General features: G+C 41.4%; 1 protein-coding gene across 3 annotated transcripts in view; it reads left to right on the forward strand.

Moving 5' to 3' along the window:
• Positions 1-24,045, forward strand: part of LOC124721743 — an 855,569-nt gene that overhangs the window by 736,999 nt on the left and 94,525 nt on the right. For all 3 annotated transcript variants that reach the window (XM_047246845.1, XM_047246844.1, XM_047246846.1), the window contains one exon: positions 14,304-14,406. In XM_047246845.1, the coding sequence (XP_047102801.1) occupies positions 14,304-14,406 (103 nt within the window). The remainder of the gene's footprint in view (positions 1-14,303; positions 14,407-24,045) is intronic.

The raw sequence follows: 24,045 nt of genomic DNA on the forward strand, positions 1-24,045 counted from the left end.
TCTTTGATTCATTCCTAGACATCATTCTTCTGCTTACTTCCTGGCATCTAATTTATCCTTCTCATTTCTCTTGAGTATAACTCAGACAGGAGCATCTGTTACTTGTTCCACTCACCTTTCTATGGACTTCCCATGACATGGCCACTTTGGAACTTCTATAGACTCTTGAACGAACTTCTTTATGTTTGATATTTTGAGTTTACAAGTAAGTGGGGGTTTATATACTTTTTCTGACCAGTCTGTCAGTTCCAAAAGAGAAGTTGCATTTGTATTTACTGCAAGAGTTTTCCTAGGATGAACAGATAGGTCTCCTGGTGTATCATCATCTCCATTTCTGAGTTTAGTTATCTTCTGGAGCCTGGCTTTTCTTTCTTCTTGTTCTTCTGAGCATAAAAGTGTCTCAAGCATCATTTCACTAAATGCAAAGAATGATGAATGTTGGACTGTTGGCTAAATAATATCTGCTATGCCTTCTTTTGCAGCCGGCTGTGGTGGTCTAGCGGTTCTAGGCGCTCAGTCTGGAACCGCGCGGTTGCTATGGTCGCAGGTTCGAATCTTGCCTTGGGCATGGATGTGTGTGATGTCCGTAGGTTAGTTAGGTTTAAGTAGTTCTAAGTTCTAGGGGACTGATGACCACAGATGTTAAGTCCCATAGTGCTCAGAGCCATTTGAACCATTTTTTTTTAACCTTCTTTTGCCCGAGAGTAATTAGATTTGACATTAAACCAGCAGGGATAGTAAATGCCTATAATATACTCCTTAAGAAATTGTAACACCTTCAAGCTGTTGTCTTTAAGGCCAAATTTCAAAAAGCATATGCGGCAAATCCTGTTTGCAGTTGTTAACCACTGAGAGTGGCCTTACAGGGCCAATTTCTAATAATGGCAGAACAGTTAGAGGTGGTCCACCTGTCCTTATAGAATGAGCTATCCTGTAACTATAGGCCAGATCTATAAAGAGATTTTTGACAGCAGAGTCACTCAGTGGAACTGAAGGGTATGGAAAAGATATTCTGACAAATGAGAGATTGATTTCAAGTTCTGTTGTACTATCAAGCATCTTGCCAATCTTATCACTCCATTTGTTGGTAGACAAAGTTTTCCCATCCAACTGTTTGATCAAGTGATGTAAAGGTAGCTTATTAATATGAAGAGTATCTTCCACTTGTCTCACTGCAAAAAGAGTAATGCTATCCTTTCACAGCAGATGGAGACTGATTACTTCAGTTACCTGCTTTGTGACATATGATAGTGGAATCTTGGCATCCATCAAAGAAAATACATTAACTTTTCCATTTCCTGCACTGATCACGAAATTCTTCATCAAGTGATGTCATGACTTTTGCTTTGGTCCTTTTAACTCATTGTGATCAACCACAAGTCTCCTGTTTCATTCAGTAACTAACACAGCACCCAAATATGCAGTAGTTGTAACAGCAGCTGTAGCACATACCTAATACTTTGTAATGCAGTGTTATGCAACTGTAATGTCTTATACTGCCATACAATTGAAGTAGAAAGTATGCCAGAATCATCACATGGTATCTGCAAAGGATCTTCAGAATCTTCATCTTTAATATCAGTTGTCTCTTCACCTTGTTAGTAGAAAAGAATTTCATTTGGTTGTAATGTTAACTGTTCCTTCATTTGCTGCATATATTCAGAAATTCTTTTTAATTTGTCTTATTACCTCTTGTGCTTTTTAATTTGACTGTGCTCAGATATATTGGGTAACTGAATGTGCTCCTGTCCAACAGATCCAACCTTCTCTCGTTGACCTTTAATAAACACTTGGAGATGTGCACTTCATGTTTACAGTCAGCACCATCTGGACATGGACCCTCAAATTCTGAACATAGCTTAATGTCACACTTGCAACTAAGGATACCGAAAAGCTTGTCTAACATTGCTGTGAAAGCCGCCTTCATTTCCAGGTTTCCTCTGCCAGGTGATAAGTTTTCGGCCTTTTCCCAGTTCTCTTCTATTATCTTCGGGACTGTGACTCTCGAATTTAAAATTGTTGCCACAAAACAAATGTTTGCTAGCCCACACTTTTCAAGCACTTTCTGATCGATATAAATATCCTTTGCAAGAGTGGCTACTTCATAATTTCTGACATTCTCTCCCCTCTGTTGTCTTAGCAGAAGCCCATATCTTAGAACATCACACAGAGTTGGGGGTTGAGAAGGCAGCATTTCTCTACCAGTTCCAATGAAGCTACTCATGTGAGTGGTAGTGACCCGTCTTGTCTTCCTTTTACTAGTCATGATCTGATTTTCAGGTTTTTTAAGTGGAAAAAATTATTTGTGCCTGGAAAAAGAAATACACGAAAATGTTACTATTTGTGTGATAATAAAGTGACACTGCTTCAAATGAGTACTACTTGTTTGAAAACTTTTAAGTCACATAAAAAAGTTCACAAATTTTATAGTATATTCTTAAGCTTAGAGTAGAAGTACAGACAAAAATAATGATAAGAAGGCACTTCTTGAAAGAAAACAGTTTGCTGTGAATTGTACATGAAATGACAAAAATAGCATGATATTGAATTAGTTCACAATGTAATTCACATTTCATATAGATATCATTGGGAATTGCTAACGTAAACACAACATTATGACCCCCACTCAGTTTTTGCAAAACAAAGTCAAAATATTTGACATACCCTAATGCAACAGTACAGAGCACAGTCTTCTTGCGACTCTTCTCTCAACTCTATTACGCAATCTTGTTCAAACTCAGTGAGGTGTTGATAATGATATCTTGTCACCTTAAAGGCATTCTTGACTATCATGAACTCAACACCTTCAGTCTCAAGGGTAACTAACACTCAAGACTGTTAAAGTGTGTATTTAAAGCAAACCTTATTTGTATCCTCATAGTGGTGCTACTAGCTCCACTCTTACGTGACTAGTGTGAAATTTGAATAGACATAATCTTTCAGATGTAGAAAAATCATTTGTGACACAACTCCTCCTTGGTGTTCTGTTTTTTTTTTTTCCCCCTCCAGACAGTGTAGATCTGTCAAAACAGGAGACATAATGAATTTAACTTCAGGACAACTCAACATTAAGCATAGAGAAATCATATGAACGTCAGAATTAGGTAGCAGTTTGCAAACATAAATAGTTTGTGAGGCAAACTGTACATCCCTTTCAGTGACACAGAATAAATAATACATAAAATATAAAAAACTGAAGAGGGTTATTCATAGTCAAAAAATAGACTAACTAAAATCCTGACCAATGTAATAAAGATATTGATATCATTGAATATGTTGGACTCTCTAAAACTATATTTAAAAGAGTTGTCAAGGTGGAAAAACAATTGGCAAATAACAGGCTAATTTTAAACCACAAAAATGAGACAAAGGCTGTGTATCAGTCATTAAATCTGAGTTAGGTGTTAGAGACTGTAACCAAGAAATTTCAAAAATTAACATTAAAGGATACACTACTGTAAGTCCAACTCAAATACTAGAGTGCTTTAATGAATTCTTTATAAATCTAGTGAAGTCTGATGTAAAAGTAACAGATTATCACAAAAAAGTAAAACCCTTTGGCCTAAATGAAAACTCTGAAAACTTTACAAAATTTTTAAAAATTTATGTGAAGGATGTAGAAAATGAAGTCCTAGCATTAAAAAACTAAAAATCTGCAGGTTGGGATGGAGTAGCCACCAATGTTACTAAAGCAGTACACAATAAAATTGCAAACCCGCAACTCAAATAATAAATTAATGTTTTGTAGAGGGCTGTTTCCAGAGGTACTGAAATATGCTGAAGTCAAACCGCGCGTCTAAAAGGGATCAAGAGAGATCATCGAAAATTATCATCCTATCTCAATTCTCCCAGTCATATCTAAAACACCTCAAAAGCTTGCTGTTGCCCAAATCCAAAACTTCATTGCAAAATATTCTGTTATTGTAAACCATCAATTTGGTTTTCAACAAGGGAAAAACACCATAGTTGCAGTGAACAGTTTCACTGAGAAAATAAGTACATCATTAGAAAACAGCAGTAAGGTGGTAGGAATTATCTGTCACCTCACGGAGGTATTTTATTCTGTAAACCATACATTGCTTATTTACAAACTTGAGAAGTATGGCATTAATGGCGATGCCCTACAATCATACTTATCAAACAGAAAGCAAAGAGTTTGCATCTTTTAAATCGGGCAAATTATTATTATGTCGGGGGGGGGGGGGGGGGGGGGGGGGAAATTGATCTCAAGATGTTCCACAAGGCTCCTTATTAGGGTCCAGTCCTGTTTCTCCTCTGTGTTAATGGATTACCATTAAATATCAGCTCTGTGCCAGTTACGTTTGCATATGGTACTTCTGTGTTAATTGAAAATCAGGTTTCAGAAAAAAATCCCAAATCTGTGATCAGTACCCTTTGTACCTTAGGAACTTGGTTTCAGCTAAGTAGGTTGAATCTGAACATATCTAAGATTCACATGATGCAATTAAAAACCAAATAGTCAAAATGTGATTAGATTAAGAGTATTCACAACAACCAACATTTAGAAGAAGCTGACTCAGCATATTCTTAGGTTTAAATGCGTAGAAAAATTTGAGCTGGCAGGCACACATTAAGTACCTAGCAAACAAATTGATTAGCTTTGTATTTGGAATGCAAAAACACTTGTGTTCGGAATAATAACAGAACACCTTGAACGACTAGAGATAGGACGTTCATATTCACAGGACATAGACATTCCTATCTTCTACAGAAATGATTTGAACCATATCAGCCTGCAGGTTCAAGTTCAGCATTGATATTTCGGTACAATATCACCTACCGTAAAATGTGCCTGCAGCTCTCATTGTCACTATAAACTGAAGCTAATGGGTCAGTGTGATTTGAGCAGATGTGCAGAATGACTCACAAACATATGCATGAAACGTACCATTAAATCAGTGAGTTTGAAAGAGGGCGCATTATTGGCCTGAGGGAATGTGATGCTTCAATCCAGGAAATTGCTGCTCGTGTGGGACGAAGTGTTTCGGCAGTGCAACTGGTGTGTGCAGAATGTTTCACAGAAGGCTTTAGAACATGATGAGATGGGTCAGGCCACACTACCAGCCCCTCCCCCCCCCCCCCCCCCTTTTCCTTTCGAGAAGGTCAACAACTCATCCAGATGGCATTGCAGGACACATCTGCATCCTCGTTAGCTCTAGCACAACAGTGGGATAGTGTTACACATTGTACACTACCAGGGATGACAGTCTGTCACCATTTCTTTTGGCTTGGGTTATGCACGTTGTCCACTTCTCCGCTTACTTTTGATGAATGTGCAGAAACATGCTAGACAGCAATTGTGTATGGGAAGATATCACTGGGGACAGGTATGGCATCAGATAGTGTTTTTTGATGAATTGAGGTTCTCTTTGTGTGAAAATGATGGCTGCATGTTGGTTTACCACAGACGGGGGAGTGGCATCACAGTGACTGCATTTTCACAAGACATACATTGCCAGCTCAAGGCCTTATGGTATGGGGCGCTATTGAGTGCACCCGAAAACCACAGTTGGTACATATCCAGGGCATTGACCAGTGTGACCTATGTGAATGATCTCCTGCGATACGTAGCCATACCCTTTCTGCGCAACACCCCAGATGCCATTCTTCAGCAAGACAACGCACGACCACGTCTTCATGGTGTCACGGGATGTGAGCCTTTTGCTCTGGCCTGCCGTATCACCAGACCTGTCACCAGTGAAAAATGTGTGGGATATGTGAAACAATGGGTGCATGAACTTTGGAGCCAGGTGAATGCAGCATGGATGGCTACATCACAGGACAGCATTCGCGCCTTATACGTATCGATGCCATCATGCATAGAACAAGTTATCAGGGCCCGTGGTGGACCCTGTGTCTACTAGGCGACAGGACACTTGCTGAACCGAGGTGACTGAAATGCTAATCATTTCTTCAGAACATACTAATGTACATCTCCTGTGAATATTAATCCATCTCGAAATTTTGCAAACTGTGTGACATAATGTTCTACTCAATACAGCACTGAACAATAACTAACAGACATACAACAATGAAACTTCTGGCAGTTACACATTAAACATAAGTGTGTGCTGGGATGCCAGCTGCATTTCGCTCCAGTACACCATTGGCATGAAATTATGAATGTTCCAGAATTTTTTGACCAGTCCTTGTATTACAAATTTTTGGTATGTCTCCGGTACTTAAACCAAATGTATTGCAAGTATATATCATGAGTTGGATAAACCCAATTTCCCAGTTCCATATGGATGTATGAAAAATACTGATAACCACTACAGGAGTTGCCATAAAAGACTGCGCTTGTAGCACTTCATAATGCAATATTTGATCTGAAGGTTTTGTCAGGTTATGGCAGTAGCAAATACTAAGAGGAGGTCACCTTAGGCCTAACACATGAAATTTACTTAAAAGTAACTGATCTAACTCAGTTTCATGGAGAACAATAATGACTTCAGTATGTGGTTGGCACTAGGCATTTAGAATCAAAGATTGTCACACATCATAAAAGAGTTTATAACAGAGTAACCATACAATTAGATGAACACAATAATCATTATACCCACAAGGTCACAGACTACATGTATAAAAACCATCTTTAAAAGGAATTTAAAAACAAATGGTTTGTGTATAGAGGTCCATTTACTGTAGTTGTTCTACAGAAATTTAGTGTATGCATTGATATCACTGGCCTGCTGAAGGTACCTGTGGCAAGTTAGCTTCATCATTACAGGAACTTCATGCACATATTCTTCATTGTCATTAGTATGTCCGCCTGGTTCTGCTGACATGAAAGTTTGTAATATAAATTTATATAACAAATTTATTTAACTAGAAAGAATACATGTCTACTGCCGTGAGTTAAGTACAATGTAAAAATTAATTACTTTAGAAAGACAATAGCATCTTGAATAAGAATAAACAGTATTAACAAAACATCTCTTCTTGAGTTTGGAAATAACAGCAAGGTATATACATGGAGGCCAAAGGTGTGAACAAAACAGTCACTTCGTGTACAAAGAGTAAACATCAAAATTGTCAGTGGCTTAGCTGAACTTGGTAATTACACAATGAACAACACTAGCAAAGTTTGAGTCCCAATGGGACAGTCCAAATACTAATGTGATTAACTGAAACTATATAGTTCCAGAGACTTTTTCTGGTCTTGGGCATCTTTGCTGTATATGTACAGACTGAAGTGACAAATGAAAATTTGTACCAAGGCTGGGATTCAAATTCATGTCTCCCACTCACTAGGCAGATGTGCTAACCACTATGCTACCATGGCACAATGGCTTTTTGCACAACTGCATGGACTATCCTAGCACGCTTCCCTCCTCAATCCAAATTCCTATTCATGACCCAGCCCACTTGGTATTTCCACTAAACTTGAACAGCATCATAGAGACACTCCAACTTTACTCTGATAGCACCTCAGCATCTGCCTAGTGAGCAAGAGACCTGGGTTTGAATTCTGGGCTTGGTGCAAATTTTCATTCATCACTTGAATGTGCATATATACACCACAGATGTTTGAGACTTGAAAAGGTCTCTGGAACCATGTAGTTTCATTTGATTAAAAACACCTATGCTTGGGTTTCAGGCAGGATCCCCACCTCATTCATTGCTGAGGTGCTAATAGCAATACAGTTGGAGTACCTCTGCAGTGCTGTTTGAGTTTAAGGGGAATACCAAGTGGGCTGAGATGTGAATGGAATTTTGTTTGAGGTGGGAAGCATGCTGTAGTAGTCCGTGCACTTCTGCAAAGCCATTGTACCAGGGTGGCATAGTGGTTAGTTTATCTGTTTAGTGAACAGGAAACCCAGATTTGAATCCTGACCTTGGTACAACTTTTGATTCATTACTTCAGTCTATATACAATGATGTGTTAAGGTCCCAGGAGGACAGTCCAGTATCAACATTATATTTCGAGGAAACACAGCCAAGTTCAGTTTAGCACTAATGAAACAAAGACCTGAAGTCTTACCAGGTCCCCTAGCTTATCACTGAGGTGGAAATTGGCATCATCAGTGTAGCAGCTCCAAAGATATTCCTGATTGATGGAATGCTACTGCATTTGGTGAGCACCTGGCTAAGGAAGTCTGCTCAGGGTGAACTGGCTCTCCTGGACCAAGGAGTGGCCTAAATACTGCCCCAGGTGCCAGGATACAGCCGGTACTATTTTTGGTCACCCATGACGTGCACAGGGAAAAGGTCCATGGGGCCAGTGACCTCTGGATGGCAGTTACATTGCCATCTTGCGGCTGTGCAAAATACAGTATAGTTCGTCTTCTGCAAGGAAGATGGCTGCCCACATAGCCTGACTGTAATGTGGGTTGTTGGCAGAGTAGGTATAGGCCCATTATACAGCAATTACTGTAAACCCCTTTACAAACTCCTTGATGCATATTTCTCATGGTAACTGTACATATAGTAATGCTTTCTGACTTTTAGAGCTGCATTGTACTTTAGGGACTCAGAATTAAACTCTGACATAGCTTATATTAGCATTCAACTGAACCTGGTATTTCATGTATCGTATACAGCTCCCTGGTTGTCATATGGCAACTTCAACTTTTAACACATTCATCATAAAACTCTTAAAACAGCATACAATCATAATCTGCATGTCTCATCGTAACTAATGACCTTGTATATTTGCATTGCTGGCCGAGATGTATTTCAGTACTGTGTAGCTCACCTACGCTGTCAAAGATTGCCACATGACTTATGTAGGTAATATCCTGAAAGCCTATCATTATATGTGAGTATTGACCAACCTGGTATGCGTGGGTGCTAAGTATATAAAAACTGAATTTCATTCTGAGAAGATTCTCCAGAATACTTCTTTCTTCTGTAGCTGTCTCAGTAGTGTTACTGCTACTGCTACTACTACTACTACTACTACTACTACTACTACAACTACTACTACTATAGTCTTTGCTTTAAAATATAGTGAGATAAACAAGTGAAAGAGAAGTAAATTGTACCTGTGGGTGAGGTTTGAAAGGTTTAGTATCCCATCTGACTGAGATGACTTTTTAAGACAAAACTAATGCTCTGTAAAGGAAGTTTGGATTCAATTAGTAACTTTTTAAGAAGTTGCTCTCATACCTTTTTTGCTAAATTAATTGAATAGGTGTAGTATTTAATTTGTAAATTGTGTGTCAGGCATTCCACTGTGTTAAAATGGGAGTGAAAATGCATATATTCCATCTCTCCACACTCTTCAGCGTGAATGATGACCCCAGATAATTTGCATTTTTTTCCTTTTTTAATAACAATTGAGTATTGGAACTTCTCTATCCAGCATCTTTTATTGTACCTCATTCCATGTGAATAGTGTGTACACTAGCAAAATGATTTGCATCACCACTCCTCCAGTACAGTCTACCATTTGTATTATTTGTGATCAATGTTCATCTCCTCATTTTCTTCTATTTTTTTATATTTATTTATTTAATGCCCTCCCCTTTTTGTCTCGCATGGATGTAGAATTGCTCTCATTTCATGAGCATGTTATGCTCTTCACCACAGTGTTATTGTTATCATTCATCCCATTCTAACTTTTCTGATAATTATTAAGAAAATATCAGCTTCATTCAGTATTAGCTGCATGCTCACCTTACTGAGGTTTGTTGGTTGGCTTCATTGATTTGTTTTCCTAAATTATTTCACATGGCTACTGTGATAGTGCTTCAATAAATGTGGACTAAAAAAGTACATCCATACCCCCCCCCTCCCCCCCTCTTTCTCTCGAACTTCATTTCCTCCCTCTGCAGCAAATGGCATTGAAATGAAAGCTGTGTCTTCAAAGATGAAAATGGTCTTAAGCTATATCATAACACAGACAAATCCAGATCCCTCTCCTCCCAGGCAAAATAGTGGTTTAACAACATGGTAGAAAGGGCACTATAACTTTATTCTGCAGAGATATTTGCTAAAATAATTTCTCACTTGAAAGAAAGGAAAGCTTCCTTATTAGGTTATAATGACCCACTGATGTTTTTTTGTAAGTGTTTACATTCTGCCTGCAGCCCAATAAGGCATTAGGCTCTTATAGGAGGCGCACATTACCGAGTACAAAAATCAACAGGGATTCATCACAGAAGAACCATCATGAAATAATTGGCAAAACTAAGGGATAATAAAAACAAACTTTTCACTTGCCTTGAGATGACTGGGTGTTTGTGTTGTCCTCATCATTTCATCATCATTCAGGAAAGTGGCGATATTGGACTGAGCAGAGGTTGGGAATTTGTACGGGTGCTGATAACCGCGTAGTTGAGCGCCCCACAAACCAATCGTCATCGTCGTCATCGTCATCAATAAAAACAAACAATCCATCAAACTCCAGATTATCTCAGTAGAAGAATGACAAAAGACGCAAAAGATGTGAGTGATGGCAAAGGTACCTTTGGAGGGATTGTGCAGTAAAAAGCTACAGTGTTAGGAGGAAAAAGCTCAAATACTCTGTGGTCTTGTAGCCCAAATGCGCAAAGTTTAATTTCTGTGGACTGTTTTGAAGACACCATTTTATTAAAGGTGGAAAAAAATGGGTAGCAAATTGGAACCTATCATTTGTCTGCTCTAATGTTATGTTCGTGTTACTGGTGGGCATTGAGTGGGAGTAAGGATTTGTAATGAACTTCCAGAATAGTCTCTTGCTCTCAAAAAAGCACCTGCCCAACTTAACAATGTCAAGTGACAGACGGAAGATGGATGATCAGCAATATTGTCTGTCTTCACTCTGTTACAGACTTTGGATCTGATAGTTATGAATTATATGCTAAGCACCTCTTGTCCCTCTGTTGACCAAGTTTTGGTTATGATAATCTCTTCCTCCACTAGCATTTGAATTAGGTTCCTCCAAGTCAAACACATGTGTTATAGCACAATTTAGAGGGCTTATATGTGAAAGCAGGTAGACTGTGACTCAAGATATTCAGTTGCAGCAATACTGATAAAGAAAGACACTAATCAAGGTAGTTGTCTAAAAGTGCATATTTTTCTCAAGTAATTACTAAGTGGTGTCAAATGTGTGAAACAGTTGTGGACCTCCTAGTGAAGTCTCCCATGCTCATGGCAGTAAATGATGGGGAGTTTATTTATATTGCTTTCTTTTTGCAATTCAGTGTGTGACAAAAAGTTCAGACTACTACTGGTTGTAGAGGGTTTTTGTATCCCCAAGGTGAACTGCCCATAATGTAAGTCATGTAAAATATTTGATATTAATGAGACAGTTCTTGATGGTAGAAGCCATGGTGCTTATGGCTGAGTATATATACTGTCTATATGGGACCTGCTGCTTTGCAGCCAGAGGGAATTGGAGAGCAATACATGATTGCCTCTGAATATCACTTGGTATGAAGCATAATCAACGCCATCAAATGAAAGCAAAGGAATCAAGCAGGAAGCAGGTAGATGAATACACACACAAAACACAGATGATGTGACTTACCGAACGAAAGTGTTGGCAGGTCGATAGACACAAACAAACACAAACATACACATGAAATTCAAGCTTTCGCAACAAACTGTTGCCTCATCAGGAAAGAGGTAAGGAGAGGGAAAGACGAAAGGATGTGGGTTTTAAGGTAAGTCTTACACCTAAGGTAAGTCTTTCCGCTCCTGGGATTGGAATGACTCCTTACCCTCTCCCTTAAAACCCACATCCTTTCGTCTTTCCCTCTCCTTCCCTCTTTCCTGATGAGGCAACAATTTGTTGCGAAAGCTTGAATTTCATGTGTGTGTTTGTGTGTCTATCGACCTGCCAGCACTTTCGTTCGGTAAGTCACATCATCTATGTTTTCAGATATATTTTTCCCACGTGGAATGTTTCCCTCTATTATGTTCATATATATATATATATATATATATATATATATATATATATATATATATATATATATATATATATATAATAGAGGGAAACATTCCACGTGGGAAAAATATATCTGAAAACATAGATGATGTGACTTACCGAACGAAAGTGCTTCTTCACTTTTGAAGGCCAGACATACCAACAATTAAAGGGAACAGCCATGGGTACCAGGATGGCCCCCTCGTATGCCAACCTATTCATGGGTCGCTTAGAGGAAGCCTTCCTGGTTACCCAGGCCTGCCAACCCGAAGTTTGGTACAGATTTATTGATGACATTTTCGTGATCTGGACTCACAGTGAAGAAGAACTCCAGAATTTCCTCTCCAACCTCAACTCCTTTGGTTCCATCAGATTCACCTGGTCCTACTCCAAATCCCATGCCACTTTCCTTGACGTTGACCTCCACCTGTCCAATGGCCAGCTTCACACGTCCGTCCACATTAAACCCACCAACAAGCAACAGTACCTCCATTATGACAGCTGCCACCCATTCCACATCAAACGGTCCCTTCCCTACAGCCTAGGTCTTCATGGCAAACGAATCTGCTCCAGTCCGGAATCCTTGAACCATTACACCAACAACCTAAAAACAGCTTTTGCATCCCGTAACTACCCTCCCAACCTGGTACAGAAGCAAATAACCAGAGCCACATCCTCATCTCCTCAAACCCGGAACCTTCCACAGAAGAACCCCAAAAGTGCCCCACTTGTGACAGGATACTTTCCGGGACTGGATCAGATTCTGAATGTGGCTCTCCAGCAGGGATACGACTTCCTCAAATCCTGCCCTGAAATGAGATCCATCCTTCATGAAATCCTCCCCACTCCACCAAGAGTGTCTTTCCGCCGTCCACCTAACCTTCGCAACCTCTTAGTTCATCCCTATGAAATCCCCAAACCACCTTCCCTACCCTCTGGCTCCTACCCCTGTAACCGCCCCCGGTGTAAAACCTGTCCCATGCACCCTCCCACCACCACCTATTCCAGTCCTGTAACCCGGAAGGTGTACACGATCAAAGGCAGAGCCACGTGTGAAAGCACCCACGTGATTTACCAAATGACCTGCCTACACTGTGAAGCGTTCTATGTGGGAATGACCAGCAACAAACTGTCCATTCGCATGAATGGACACAGGCAGACAGTGTTTGTTGGTAATGAGGATCACCCTGTGGCTAAACATGCCTTGGTGCACGGCCAGCACATCTTGGCACAGTGTTACACCGTCCGGGTTATCTGGATACTTCCCACTAACACCAACCTGTCAGAACTCCGGAGATGGGAACTTGCCCTTCAGCATATCCTTTCTTCTCGCTATCCGCCAGGCCTCAATCTCCGCTAATTTCTAATTTCTATTTGCCGCCGCTCATACCTCACCTGTCTTTCAACTTCATCTTTGCCTCTGTACATCCGCCCCGACTGACATCTCTGCCCAAACTCTTTGCCTTTACAAATGTCTGCTTGTGTCTGTGTATGTGTGGATGGATATGTGTGTGTGTGTGCGAGTGTATACCTGTCCTTTTTTCCCCCTAAGGTAAGTCTTTCCGCTCCCGGGATTGGAATGACTCCTTACCCTCTCCCTTAAAACCCATATCCTTTTGTCTTTCCTTCTCCTTCCCTCTTTCCTGACGAGGCAACCATTGGTTGCGAAAGCTAGAATTTTGTGTGTATGTTTGTGTTTGCTTGTGTGTCTATCGACCTGCCAGCGCTTTTGTTTGGTAAGTTTCATCATCTTTCTTTTTTATATATATATATATATATATATATATATATATAAAAAAACAAAGATGAGGTGACTTACCGAACAAAAGCGCTGGCAGGTCGATAGACACACAAACAAACACAAACATACACACAAAATTCAAGCTTTCGCAACAAACTGTTGCCTCATCAGGAAAGAGGTTAAGGAGAGGGGAAGACGAAAGGAAGTGGGTTTTTAAGGAGAGGGTAAGGAGTCATTCCAATCCCGGGAGCAGAAAGACTTACCTTAGGGGGAAAAAAGGACAGGTATACACTCGCACACACGCACATATCCATCCACACATACAGACACAAGCAGACATATTTAATCGTCTTCCCCTCTCCTTAACCTCTTTCCTGATGAGGCAACAGTTTGTTGCGAAAGCTTGAATTTTGTGTGTATGTTTGTGTTTGTTTGTGTGTCTATCGACCTGCCAGCGCTTTTGTTCGGTAAGTCACCTCATCTTTGTTTTTATATATAATTTTTCCCACGTGGAATGTTTCCTTCCATTATATATATATATATATATATATATATATACACAAATTAATTATATATATTATCTCCACAAACCTAACATTAATTAGAAGGCAGCAGTTCAGTATTGCTCTTCATATGGCAAACATGATTAAAGTTTGATGTTTGACATGTTTTGTATTTCAGGCCCATATAGTGTCGACGTGCTCAGAAAATATAAGTGCTTTGAGTGTTGTTTTGGAGAAGGAACATGGAATTCTCCCAGAGAAGAGGCTAAAAGAACTGAGAGGTAAGTTGTTGTGTTCTTTTCTTTTTTTTCTGAAATGTGTGTGTCTCACTTTTTGTAAATATCATTGATGAAGGGTTTTTTTTTTGTAACGACAGCAGTGTTACAGCTCATTGCTCTTAATAGCTGCATTGCCTCTTAGTATACTAGTTTCATTCGAAGGTGGTGAACATTGCTGACTGGTATCTGCAAGTGTGGCAGTGTCAGGTGATACCAAATGTGTGTGGAATATACTTGAATTTATTCAACATTATCATGTTAGAAAGTAATTATTAATGTGGAATGAAACACACTGAGAATGCAAAGAGCAGGAAGACAGACAAATAACTAGAGGAACAAAGGGAATGAGTTGGATATGCTTTTTAAGTCTTGTCAATGGCTTATAGGTTGTATACTTAAACAGGGATGTTAAGGTGGCTTAGTAGAAATCTGTGTTGATATAAAACAGCATCATAGAGAGCAAAGAGAAGATATAGTAGGTGTCATTGGTAATTAGTGTTGCCAGGTTTTCTGAAATAAGGGAGTTTCTGAAAATTGGCAACATGTAGTATCATGTAGGATGTAACACTACACTGTTGATGTTTTGTATAGTATTTTAATTTTCAGTTTTTGTGGAATTTTTGTACTCATACACTTGAATGCACAGACATGGTTACGAATGTTTATAATTTGATTGGTATTCAGAAAGAAACTTATCTTCCACACAACTGAATAATTCTGAATACAATTTGCAGTTCACTTTTAATGAGTTCAACAGAACGTATGTATATCACATCAGTCCACGTATTATTCATAATTGAAAACACACTTTCTGTGTGGTCATTAGATCCTGAGATACTTATCACAAAACAGGATTCTTTTTTTTTTTTAAATTTTTTTTTCAAATTCTGTTCGTTAATTGGTTTGCATCTAGAATCACAAAACACAGATACCCATTACTCAAAAGCATTATCAGCAAAGATTGACTTTATCATTTAAATTTCCCCCAACATTACAGAACCCACCATACAATTCATCTTCATTTACATCAAATTCAAAATCCTGCAGCTCACTGAAATTAATTTCTTTGGTTATACAGACAGGAAGAAAATTTATCTGCATTTTCTGTGAAACATTTCAGTAACTGACACTGAATCAGTAAAAACTGAAAAAATATTGCACTTCACCCAAAAAACAGTATATTAGAATGAGATAAGGATAAATGCTTTTAAATACATGAGACAAGAGACCGAAAAAAGGGTCAAAATACATCTAAACCTGGGAAATATCGGAGACCTGGCTACCCTATTTGTAATGAATATGTTATGAGTACCAGCAATTGCAGCCAAGGGCATATTCCAGGAAGCAAAGAGAGCTTCACTACAAGTTTGAACACAGCCAAAACCTCTCAGACAAACAGAAGCTAAACGATGTCAAAGTCTGTGTAAGGAGGGCTATGCATGAAGCGTTCAGTGAATTCGAAAGTAAAATTCTATGTACCGACTTGACAGAAAATCCTAGGAAGTTCTGGTCTTACATTAAATCAGTAAGTGGCTCGAAACTGCATATACAGACACTCCAGGATGATGATGGCGTTGACACGCGTAAAGCTGAAATACTAAACACTTTTTTCCAAAGCTGTTTCACAGAGACAAACCGCACTGCAGTTCCTTCTCTAAATCCTCACACAAACGAAAAAATGTCTGACATCGAAATAAGTGTCCAAGGAATAGAAAAGCAACTGAAATCACTCAACAGAGGAAAATCCACTGGACCTGACGGGATACCAATTCGATTCTACACAGAGTACGCGAAAGAACTTTCCCCCCTTCCCATGTACCGCAAGTCTCTAGAGGAATGGAAGGTTCCAAATGATTGGAAAAGAGCACAGGTAGTCCCAGTCTTCAAGAAGGGTCGTCGAGCAGATGCGCAAAACTATAGACCTATATATCTGACATCGACTGTTGTAGAATTTTAGAACATGTTTTTTGCTCGTGTATCATGTCATTTCTGGAAACCCAGAATCTACTCTGAAGGAATCAACATGGATTCTGGAAACAGCGATCGTGTGAGACCCAACTTGCTTTATTTGTTCATGAGACCCAGGAAATATTAGGTACAGGCTCCAAGGTAGATGCCATTTTCCTTGACTTCCGGAAGCCATTCGATACAGTTCCGCACTGTCGCCTGATAAACAAAGTAAGAGCCTACGGAATATCAGACCAGCTGTGTGGCTGGATTGAAGAGTTTTTAGCAAACAGAACACAGCATGTTGTTCTCAGTGGAGAGACGTCTACAGATGTTAAAGTAACCTCTGGCGTGCCACAGGGGAGTGTTATGGGACCATTGCTTTTCACAATATATATAAATGACCTAGTAGATAGTGTCGGTAGTTCCATGCGGCTTTTCGCGGATGCTGCTGTAGTACACAGAGAAGTTGCAGCATTAGAAAATTTCAGCGAAATGTAGGAAGATCTGCAGCGGATAGGCACTTGGTGCAGTGAGTGGCACCTGACCCTTAACATAGACAAATGTAATGTATTGCGAATACGTAGAAAGAAGGATCCTTTATTGTATGATTACATGATAGCGGAACAAACACTGGTAGCAGTTACTTCTGTAAAATATCTGGGAGTATGCGTGCAGAATGATTTGAAGTGGAATGATAATATAAAATTAATCGTTGGTAAGGCGGGTGCCAGGTTGAGATTCATTGGGAGAGTCCTTAGAAAATGTAGTCCATCAACAAAATAGGTGGCTTACAAAACACTCGTTTGACCTATAATTGAGTATTGCTCATCAGTGTGGGATCCGTACCAGGTCATGTTGACAGAGGAGATAGAGAAGATCCAAAGAAGAGCAGTACATTTTGTCACAGGGTTATTTGGTAAGCGTGATAGCATTACGGAGATGTTTAGCAAACTCAAGTGGCAGACTCTGCGAGAGAGGCGCTCTGCGTCGCGGTGTAGCTTGCTGTCCAGGTTTTGAGAGGGTGCGTTTCTGGATGAGGTATCAAATGTATTGCTTCCCCCTACTTATACCTCCCGAGGAGATCATGAATGTAAAATTAGAGAGATTCGAGCGTGCACGGAGGCTTTCTGGCAGGCGTTCTTCCCGCGAACCATACGCGACTGGAACAGGAAAGGGAGGTAATGACAGTGGCACGTAAAGTGCCCTCCGCCACACACCGTTGGGTGGCTTGTGGAGTATAAACGTAGATGTAGATACTGTTGTGGCTTAAGTCATGTGATAACTTCAAAACATTCGTGCTTTTGCATTCTAAGCGATTTAGGACTGAATACTGGCTTAGTGAGAAACATTACTAATTGAAGGTCAGTCAAGAATGGTTTCTTAACCTTATGCATAGATGTGTCCTACAGCAGGCTAACAGGAAGTACCTCAGGAATTGTCTTTCAACAGCCTGAAAACAAATTGTGTTGCAGCCTGTTCTGGTTTACAAAATTCAACTTTTTATGTTCCACAGCCAGTCAAAATGTTAGTGTGTTATTTGTCACATATTAAGTAACTAAATTGACGTAGGGGATGTTTCTCTGCATTTACTTTGAAGATATTAGTTGAAATGATAGTTAAATAATATTGTAATTATGACAAATGGTTATTGTTATTTTAATGTGGTTATATTGGTACTGGACATAAAAAATTGTGTCACTTGTAAGCAAATGCAATACACATCACTGTTATTCATTGTCTGATTATTTTCACAAGCTTCACTGTATTGTAGGTTATCCATTGTTCCATCATTCTTACATTATATTATTCCTGATAGTCACTTCTCAGTGCTATTGAGAGTAAATAGTATCTGGTATAGTAGGATGAATTACTCCACTGCATTCTGAGCATTAATGGAATTGACTCTAACACAAGCAGTGGACGTACATAACAGCTCAAACTTTATTTTAATTTTCTTAGCACTTTTACTGAATCACCAGATTTTCAACAGCTCAAAGGATCTGACTGCAACCTCAGTTCACAAACCCGACACCTATGACAAGAGATGAAAAACACTTTTATGAGGCATTTGAGATGGCTATGCAAGTTTTGATATTGAAATTGGCCTTCTTCTACATGTACACAAATTAAAGCTCCCCCGGCACACTTTCTGTATGTAAGTTTGGGCTAATCTTGGAAAATAATTTAGGGATTTTTATATGGTACACTGATGCAGTGAATGATTCATGAGGAAGGTTCATGTATATCATCTCTAAGTATTTATTGTGAATTGGCTGCATTTTGATGAATTAAAGTCCTCCTCCACGGTGAAAACGATGCCACTGCCATCTCGTGGGAAATAGTAGAACTGCTTGGAATCATCATAAGCCTAAGGCTACCAGACTAAATCACCAGGTTGTCATGCCAGTGTTGCTTGGCATATGATATTACCATATTACATAGCAAAGAATATTGTGAACCAGTATTGCATGGCAGAGGGTGCCTCCTACCAGTGTTGTGTGGCAGAGCTGCTTCATACCATGTTGCATGGCCGATTGTGCATGGCAGGTGGTGCATTGTACCGTACGAAAGTTACCTAACATTGTTCTCTGAATTTTAGTCATAACTCTTTACAATTGCCAGTAAACAAAATTACTGATACACCAGACAAGTCATACGCCCGTAGATACTTAGTGCTATCCATGCGAAGCTGGGTAAGATTGCTAATTTAATATCTTTCAGGAACACTGTATACACCTTCTCCTGAGTTGCAGTCAAATCACTACTCTTTTGCTGTTTCAGTTGTTGATGGTATTATTTTGGGCGCACATGGAGAGATTGTTCATTAAAACACTATAAGAGATGTTTATGCCATTTGTTGATTTTTCTCGAGAACTATCAAACAAGCCATTCATCGTCCCAAGGCTGGTTTGAATAGCCCTAGTGAAGTTGGTATGCCTTTGCCCTTAGTCTGACTTGGAACCAGCTTGTTTATAGGGTAACTGACTGAGTACCAGATGTTGCCTTCATATGTAGTTCTTCCAGTCTTCTATTACTCCATCTCCTCCTCTCCCCTCTCTCCCCTAGCTGTCGATCTCCTTCTCTATCCTATCTGTCCCCCCCCTCCCCCCCCTCGTGTGGGTCCATGGGTAAAAATAGGCCTGAGGTATTCCTGCCTGTCGTAAGAGGCAACTAAAAGGAGTGTCTCATGTTTCAGCATTTATATGATGGTCCCCTGTGGGGTTTGACCTCGTATTTCAAAATTTTTCTGGAGAGCGAGCCAATTGGGGAAGAGCGCCTTACATGGTGCATCGTGTCCATCGTGCATTGAGATCTTTAGCCCACTTTCTCATCGTTGCATTGCAGTCCCGCTCATTCTCCATCTCTTGGGTGAGGATACATAACTGGGTGCATTTTCTACCATGCACTGTGCAGTGTCGCGTTCTGCACTGATGATGTCATGGACTTCTTTGCACCTGATATCCAGCATGGTAGCCAGTCTGTTGTAGTGGGGCCGCCATGTACCCCGTTGGTTGTAGCCCCCTGACAACACAGGGATCGCTCTGCTGATGCCTGTGCCATTTACTCCCTATGTATGCCAAGGAGTAGATACCCGTCACCCTAGGGCATGGGGATTCCTGGCAATGGCCATCCTGCCAGGTGACCCTTGCTGAGGCTGGGTGGTGCCCGTGGGGAGGGCCCTTGGTTGGAGTGGGTGGCATCAGGGCGGATGACATGCAATGAAGTGTGGTACATCATCTCTTGCTGGTGGCCAGCCACCAGCAGTATCTAAATGTTCCAGGGGTCAATTCAGTGCACAGAAGTATGACCCCAAATCGTCCCCCTCCCTGGCTGCACCATGGGAAGAATGCCAGGCTAAGGATGGCAGTGAAGCTTATTCACCCCGGTACCTTGTCTGTTTGAGAGCTGATGGGGAAGCCTTTATGGTGATGAAGCTTCAGTTTTTTGTTGAGCATTTAGAGGACAAGTTTTGGGAGGTGAAGGGCTTGTCCAAAATGTGCTCTGGGTCAGTCTTGATCAAAACAGCATCCTCTGCCCAGTCTCGGGCACTACTTGCCTGCGACAAGCTGGGGGCTGTTTCTGTTTCCATCATGCCCCATAAGAGCTTGAATATGGTTCAGGGTCTCATATTCTACAGGGATCTTCTTTTGCAGTCTGACAATGAGCTGCATGGGGTCTGAGGGATAAACAGGTTGCTACCAGTGCCTTCATCTTGGCTTTTGAGGGTGACACATTACCCGAAAAGGTCAAGGTGATGGCCTACCGCTGTGATGTCAAGCCATATAACCCTCACCTAATGCGATGTTTTAAGTGCTGGAAGTTTGGCCCTATGTCTTCCTGGTGTACTTCCAGCATCACGTGTTGAGATTGTGGACGTCCTTCGCATCCCAATACTCCATGTGCCCCACCTCCTATCTGTGTTAACTGCGGAGAGCATCATTCCCCTTGCTCGCCAGAGTGCAGGATCTTACAGAAAGAAAGAAAAATCATGGAGTACAAGACCCTGGGCTGACTGACCTACACTGAGGCTAAGAGGAAATTTGAATGACTCCATCCTGTGTGAATTACTTCCTCTTATGCCACCGCTACGACAACAGCAATAGCCCCATCATTTCAGCGAATTCCAGTCGGCTCTCAGGGCTGTAAGACTACACCTGCCACCTTGACCATGGAGGGATTTACCCTCCCTGTTGCTCCTGCACCACATACTTCGGGAGCAACACCCCCCCCCCCCCCCCCCAGCCCCCAACCATTGGTCTTTAACCAAGGCAGACTGGGAAACTTTCAGTCCTGCAGTCACCGTTGACTCTCCACCACATGGTAACATCGATGTGTTGGCTGAGTGGGTGACCACAACAATCATTACTGCAGTGGAAAACATGATCCCTCACTCTATTGGGTGCTCCCGGCGAAAGGCAGTCCCTTGGTGGTCACCGGAAGTCGCTGTGGCAATTGAGCATAGGCAGGTTCTACAGTGGCCTAAGTGACACCCTTCCCTGGAGCACCTCATAGCCCTTAAATGGCCCCGTGCCTGTGTTCACCAGCTTATCAAAAGACGGAAGCAGGAGTGTTGGAAGAGGTAAATGTCGACCATTGGGTGCCATATGTCACCTTCCCAGGTCTGGGCAGAGGTCAAACTAGTTTTTGGGTACCAGACCCCAACAGGTGTTCCTGGTGTTCACATAAACCGCTGAACACTTTGCCGAGCACTTTGCACTTTGCTTGGGCCTCTGCGTCGGAGAGCTACCCCCCCAGCCTTTCCCACCCTCAAACACTGTGAACCCTGTAACGTCCCATTTACAGAGTGGGAGCTCCTCAGTACCCTTGCATATTTCTGCGACACATCCCCTGGGCCAGATTGGATCCACACTCAGATGATTAAACATCTCTCATCTGACTACAAGCAACATGTCCTCGTCATCTTCAATTGGATCTGGTGCAATGGCATCTTTCCATCGCAATGGTGGGAGAGCACCATCATTCTGGTGCTTAAACCCGTTAAAAACCCACTTGATGTGGATAGCTATTGGCCCATGAGCCTCACCAAAATTGTTTGCAAGCTGCTGGAATGTATGGTGTGTCGGCAGTTGTGTTGGGTCCTGGAGTCACGTGGCCTACTGGCTCCACATCAGGGCAGCTTTCGCCAGGGTTGCTCTACCACTGATAATCTTGTGTCCCTCGAGTCTGCCATCCGAACAGCCTTTTCCAGACACCAACACCTGGTTGCCACCTATTTTGATTTACGAAAAGTGTATGACACCACCTGGTGACACCATATCCTTGCCACATTATATGAGTGGGGTCTCCCATAGGCGACCCAGGTCAGGGCTCACGATTGCAGTTCACTTGCGATCACTTCTATCACTTCTGTCTGAACTGGAGTCCTTGCCTTTACCACCTCTCCTCAAGGTTGATTCACGTACACCTACACAGTGTAGCCCTGGGCCGAAGCTTTGCCTGGACCTTTCACGTGGCCCTAAGGACTCCATTAACCCTGTGGCTCTTCTCTGTCACTTCCACTTGATTCTCGACGTGTTCCAGGGCTCTTAAGTGGTTTACACTGATGGCTCGATGGCTGATGGTCGCGTTGCTTTTGCCTATATTCACGGCGGCTGTGTTGAACAGCATTCCTTACCCAGTGGCTGCAGTGTATTCACTGCAGAGCTGGTGGCCATGTCTCGTGCACTTAAATATATCCGTTCATGCCCTGGGGAGTTCTTTCTTTTATGTACTGATCCTTGAGCAGCCTACAAGCTATCGACAAGTGCTACCTTCGTCATCCTTTGGTAGCGTCCATCCAGGAGTCCATCTATGCCCTTGAACAGTCCAGTCATTCAGTGGTGTTTATCTGGACCCCTGGTCATGTCAGAATCCCAGCAAATGAACTTGCTGACAGGCTGGCTAAACAGGCTACATGGAAACCGCTTCTGGAGATCAGCCTCCCCACAACTGATCTGCGTTTGTTATTATGGTGTAAGGAGGAGTGGCAAAATCTCAGTACGCACAACAAACTGCGAGCCATTAAGGACACAACAAATGTGTGGAAGTCCTCGATGAGGGCCTCTTGCAGGGATTCCGTGGTTCTCTGCCGGTGCCGCATTGGCCGTGTCTGGGCAATGCACGGCTACCTCCTGCACCGTGAAGACCCGCCTCAGTGTCGGTGCAGCACCTGGTTGACAGTGGCCCATATTCTTCTGCTCTGTTGTTATTTGGCTGCCCAGCAACTTCATCTTCGGTTGCCGGACTTGTTATTGTTGATTTTAGCAGACAACACCTTCTCAGCTGATTTGGTTTTATGTTTTATCCATGAGGGTGGGTTTATCATTCAATATGAGTTTTAGTGCATGTCCTTTGTCCCTCTGTGTCCTCCACCTTAGTGTTTTTAGGGTGGAGAATCTAATGTGCTGCAAAGTGGCTGGCTTCTCCTTTTTATTTTCGTGGTTGGCCAGCCACTGTAATCTGCTTTCTTGTTTTACTCTCTTCTAACTGTTTCTTGTGTCTGTCTGTTGTTTTCTTGTCCCCTTTGGTTCCTTCTAGTGTTCGGTGCCTTTCCTTCTTTGTTGTGGTTTTTCCTTTCTTTCCATTCTGTGTTATACATATCGTATGTTTGATTTTCACGCTTGAGGCTTTGTTTTATTTGGAACAAGGGACCAATGACCATGCAGTTTGGTCCCTTCCTCCTCTGTTTTAAACCAATCAACCTACCAACCTCTGTGTTCATCTTTCCCTTCCCCTTTTCACCTTTTCATCTCCTCCTCACCCACCCCTCTCTTTCCTTCACCTCTATCCCAGTAGGTGGTTGGTGGTTCTTACCCCTACAGTATTTCTTTCCAGATAGTAAGTAATATGTGTACCGAGTTAGGTTGAAATTGACCCAGGAGTTTAGGAGGAGCATCTTACCCATGGCTTCACCCGTGTACACATGTCATACACATTTCACATATCTGTACACACATTTCACCTGTATCTCTAGCAAATCTGACCCTGAAATTGCGTTTTCATGCAACTCAGTGTTTATGATGTCTTGTCTCCTGAACTGTGTGTTGAACAGTGTTATAATTTTGCAAGTACTTTCAACACCATATGCTGAAACTGTCTGTGAAATTTGTTACTAACAGAGTTAGTAACACAGAAAAAATAAATTATAATGGTATGCCTGATATGGCAGTTTTACTCCATGAACAGCGAAAA

Source organism: Schistocerca piceifrons, chromosome X (assembly GCF_021461385.2).
Source record: "Schistocerca piceifrons isolate TAMUIC-IGC-003096 chromosome X, iqSchPice1.1, whole genome shotgun sequence".
Lineage (NCBI taxonomy): Eukaryota > Metazoa > Arthropoda > Insecta > Orthoptera > Acrididae > Schistocerca > Schistocerca piceifrons.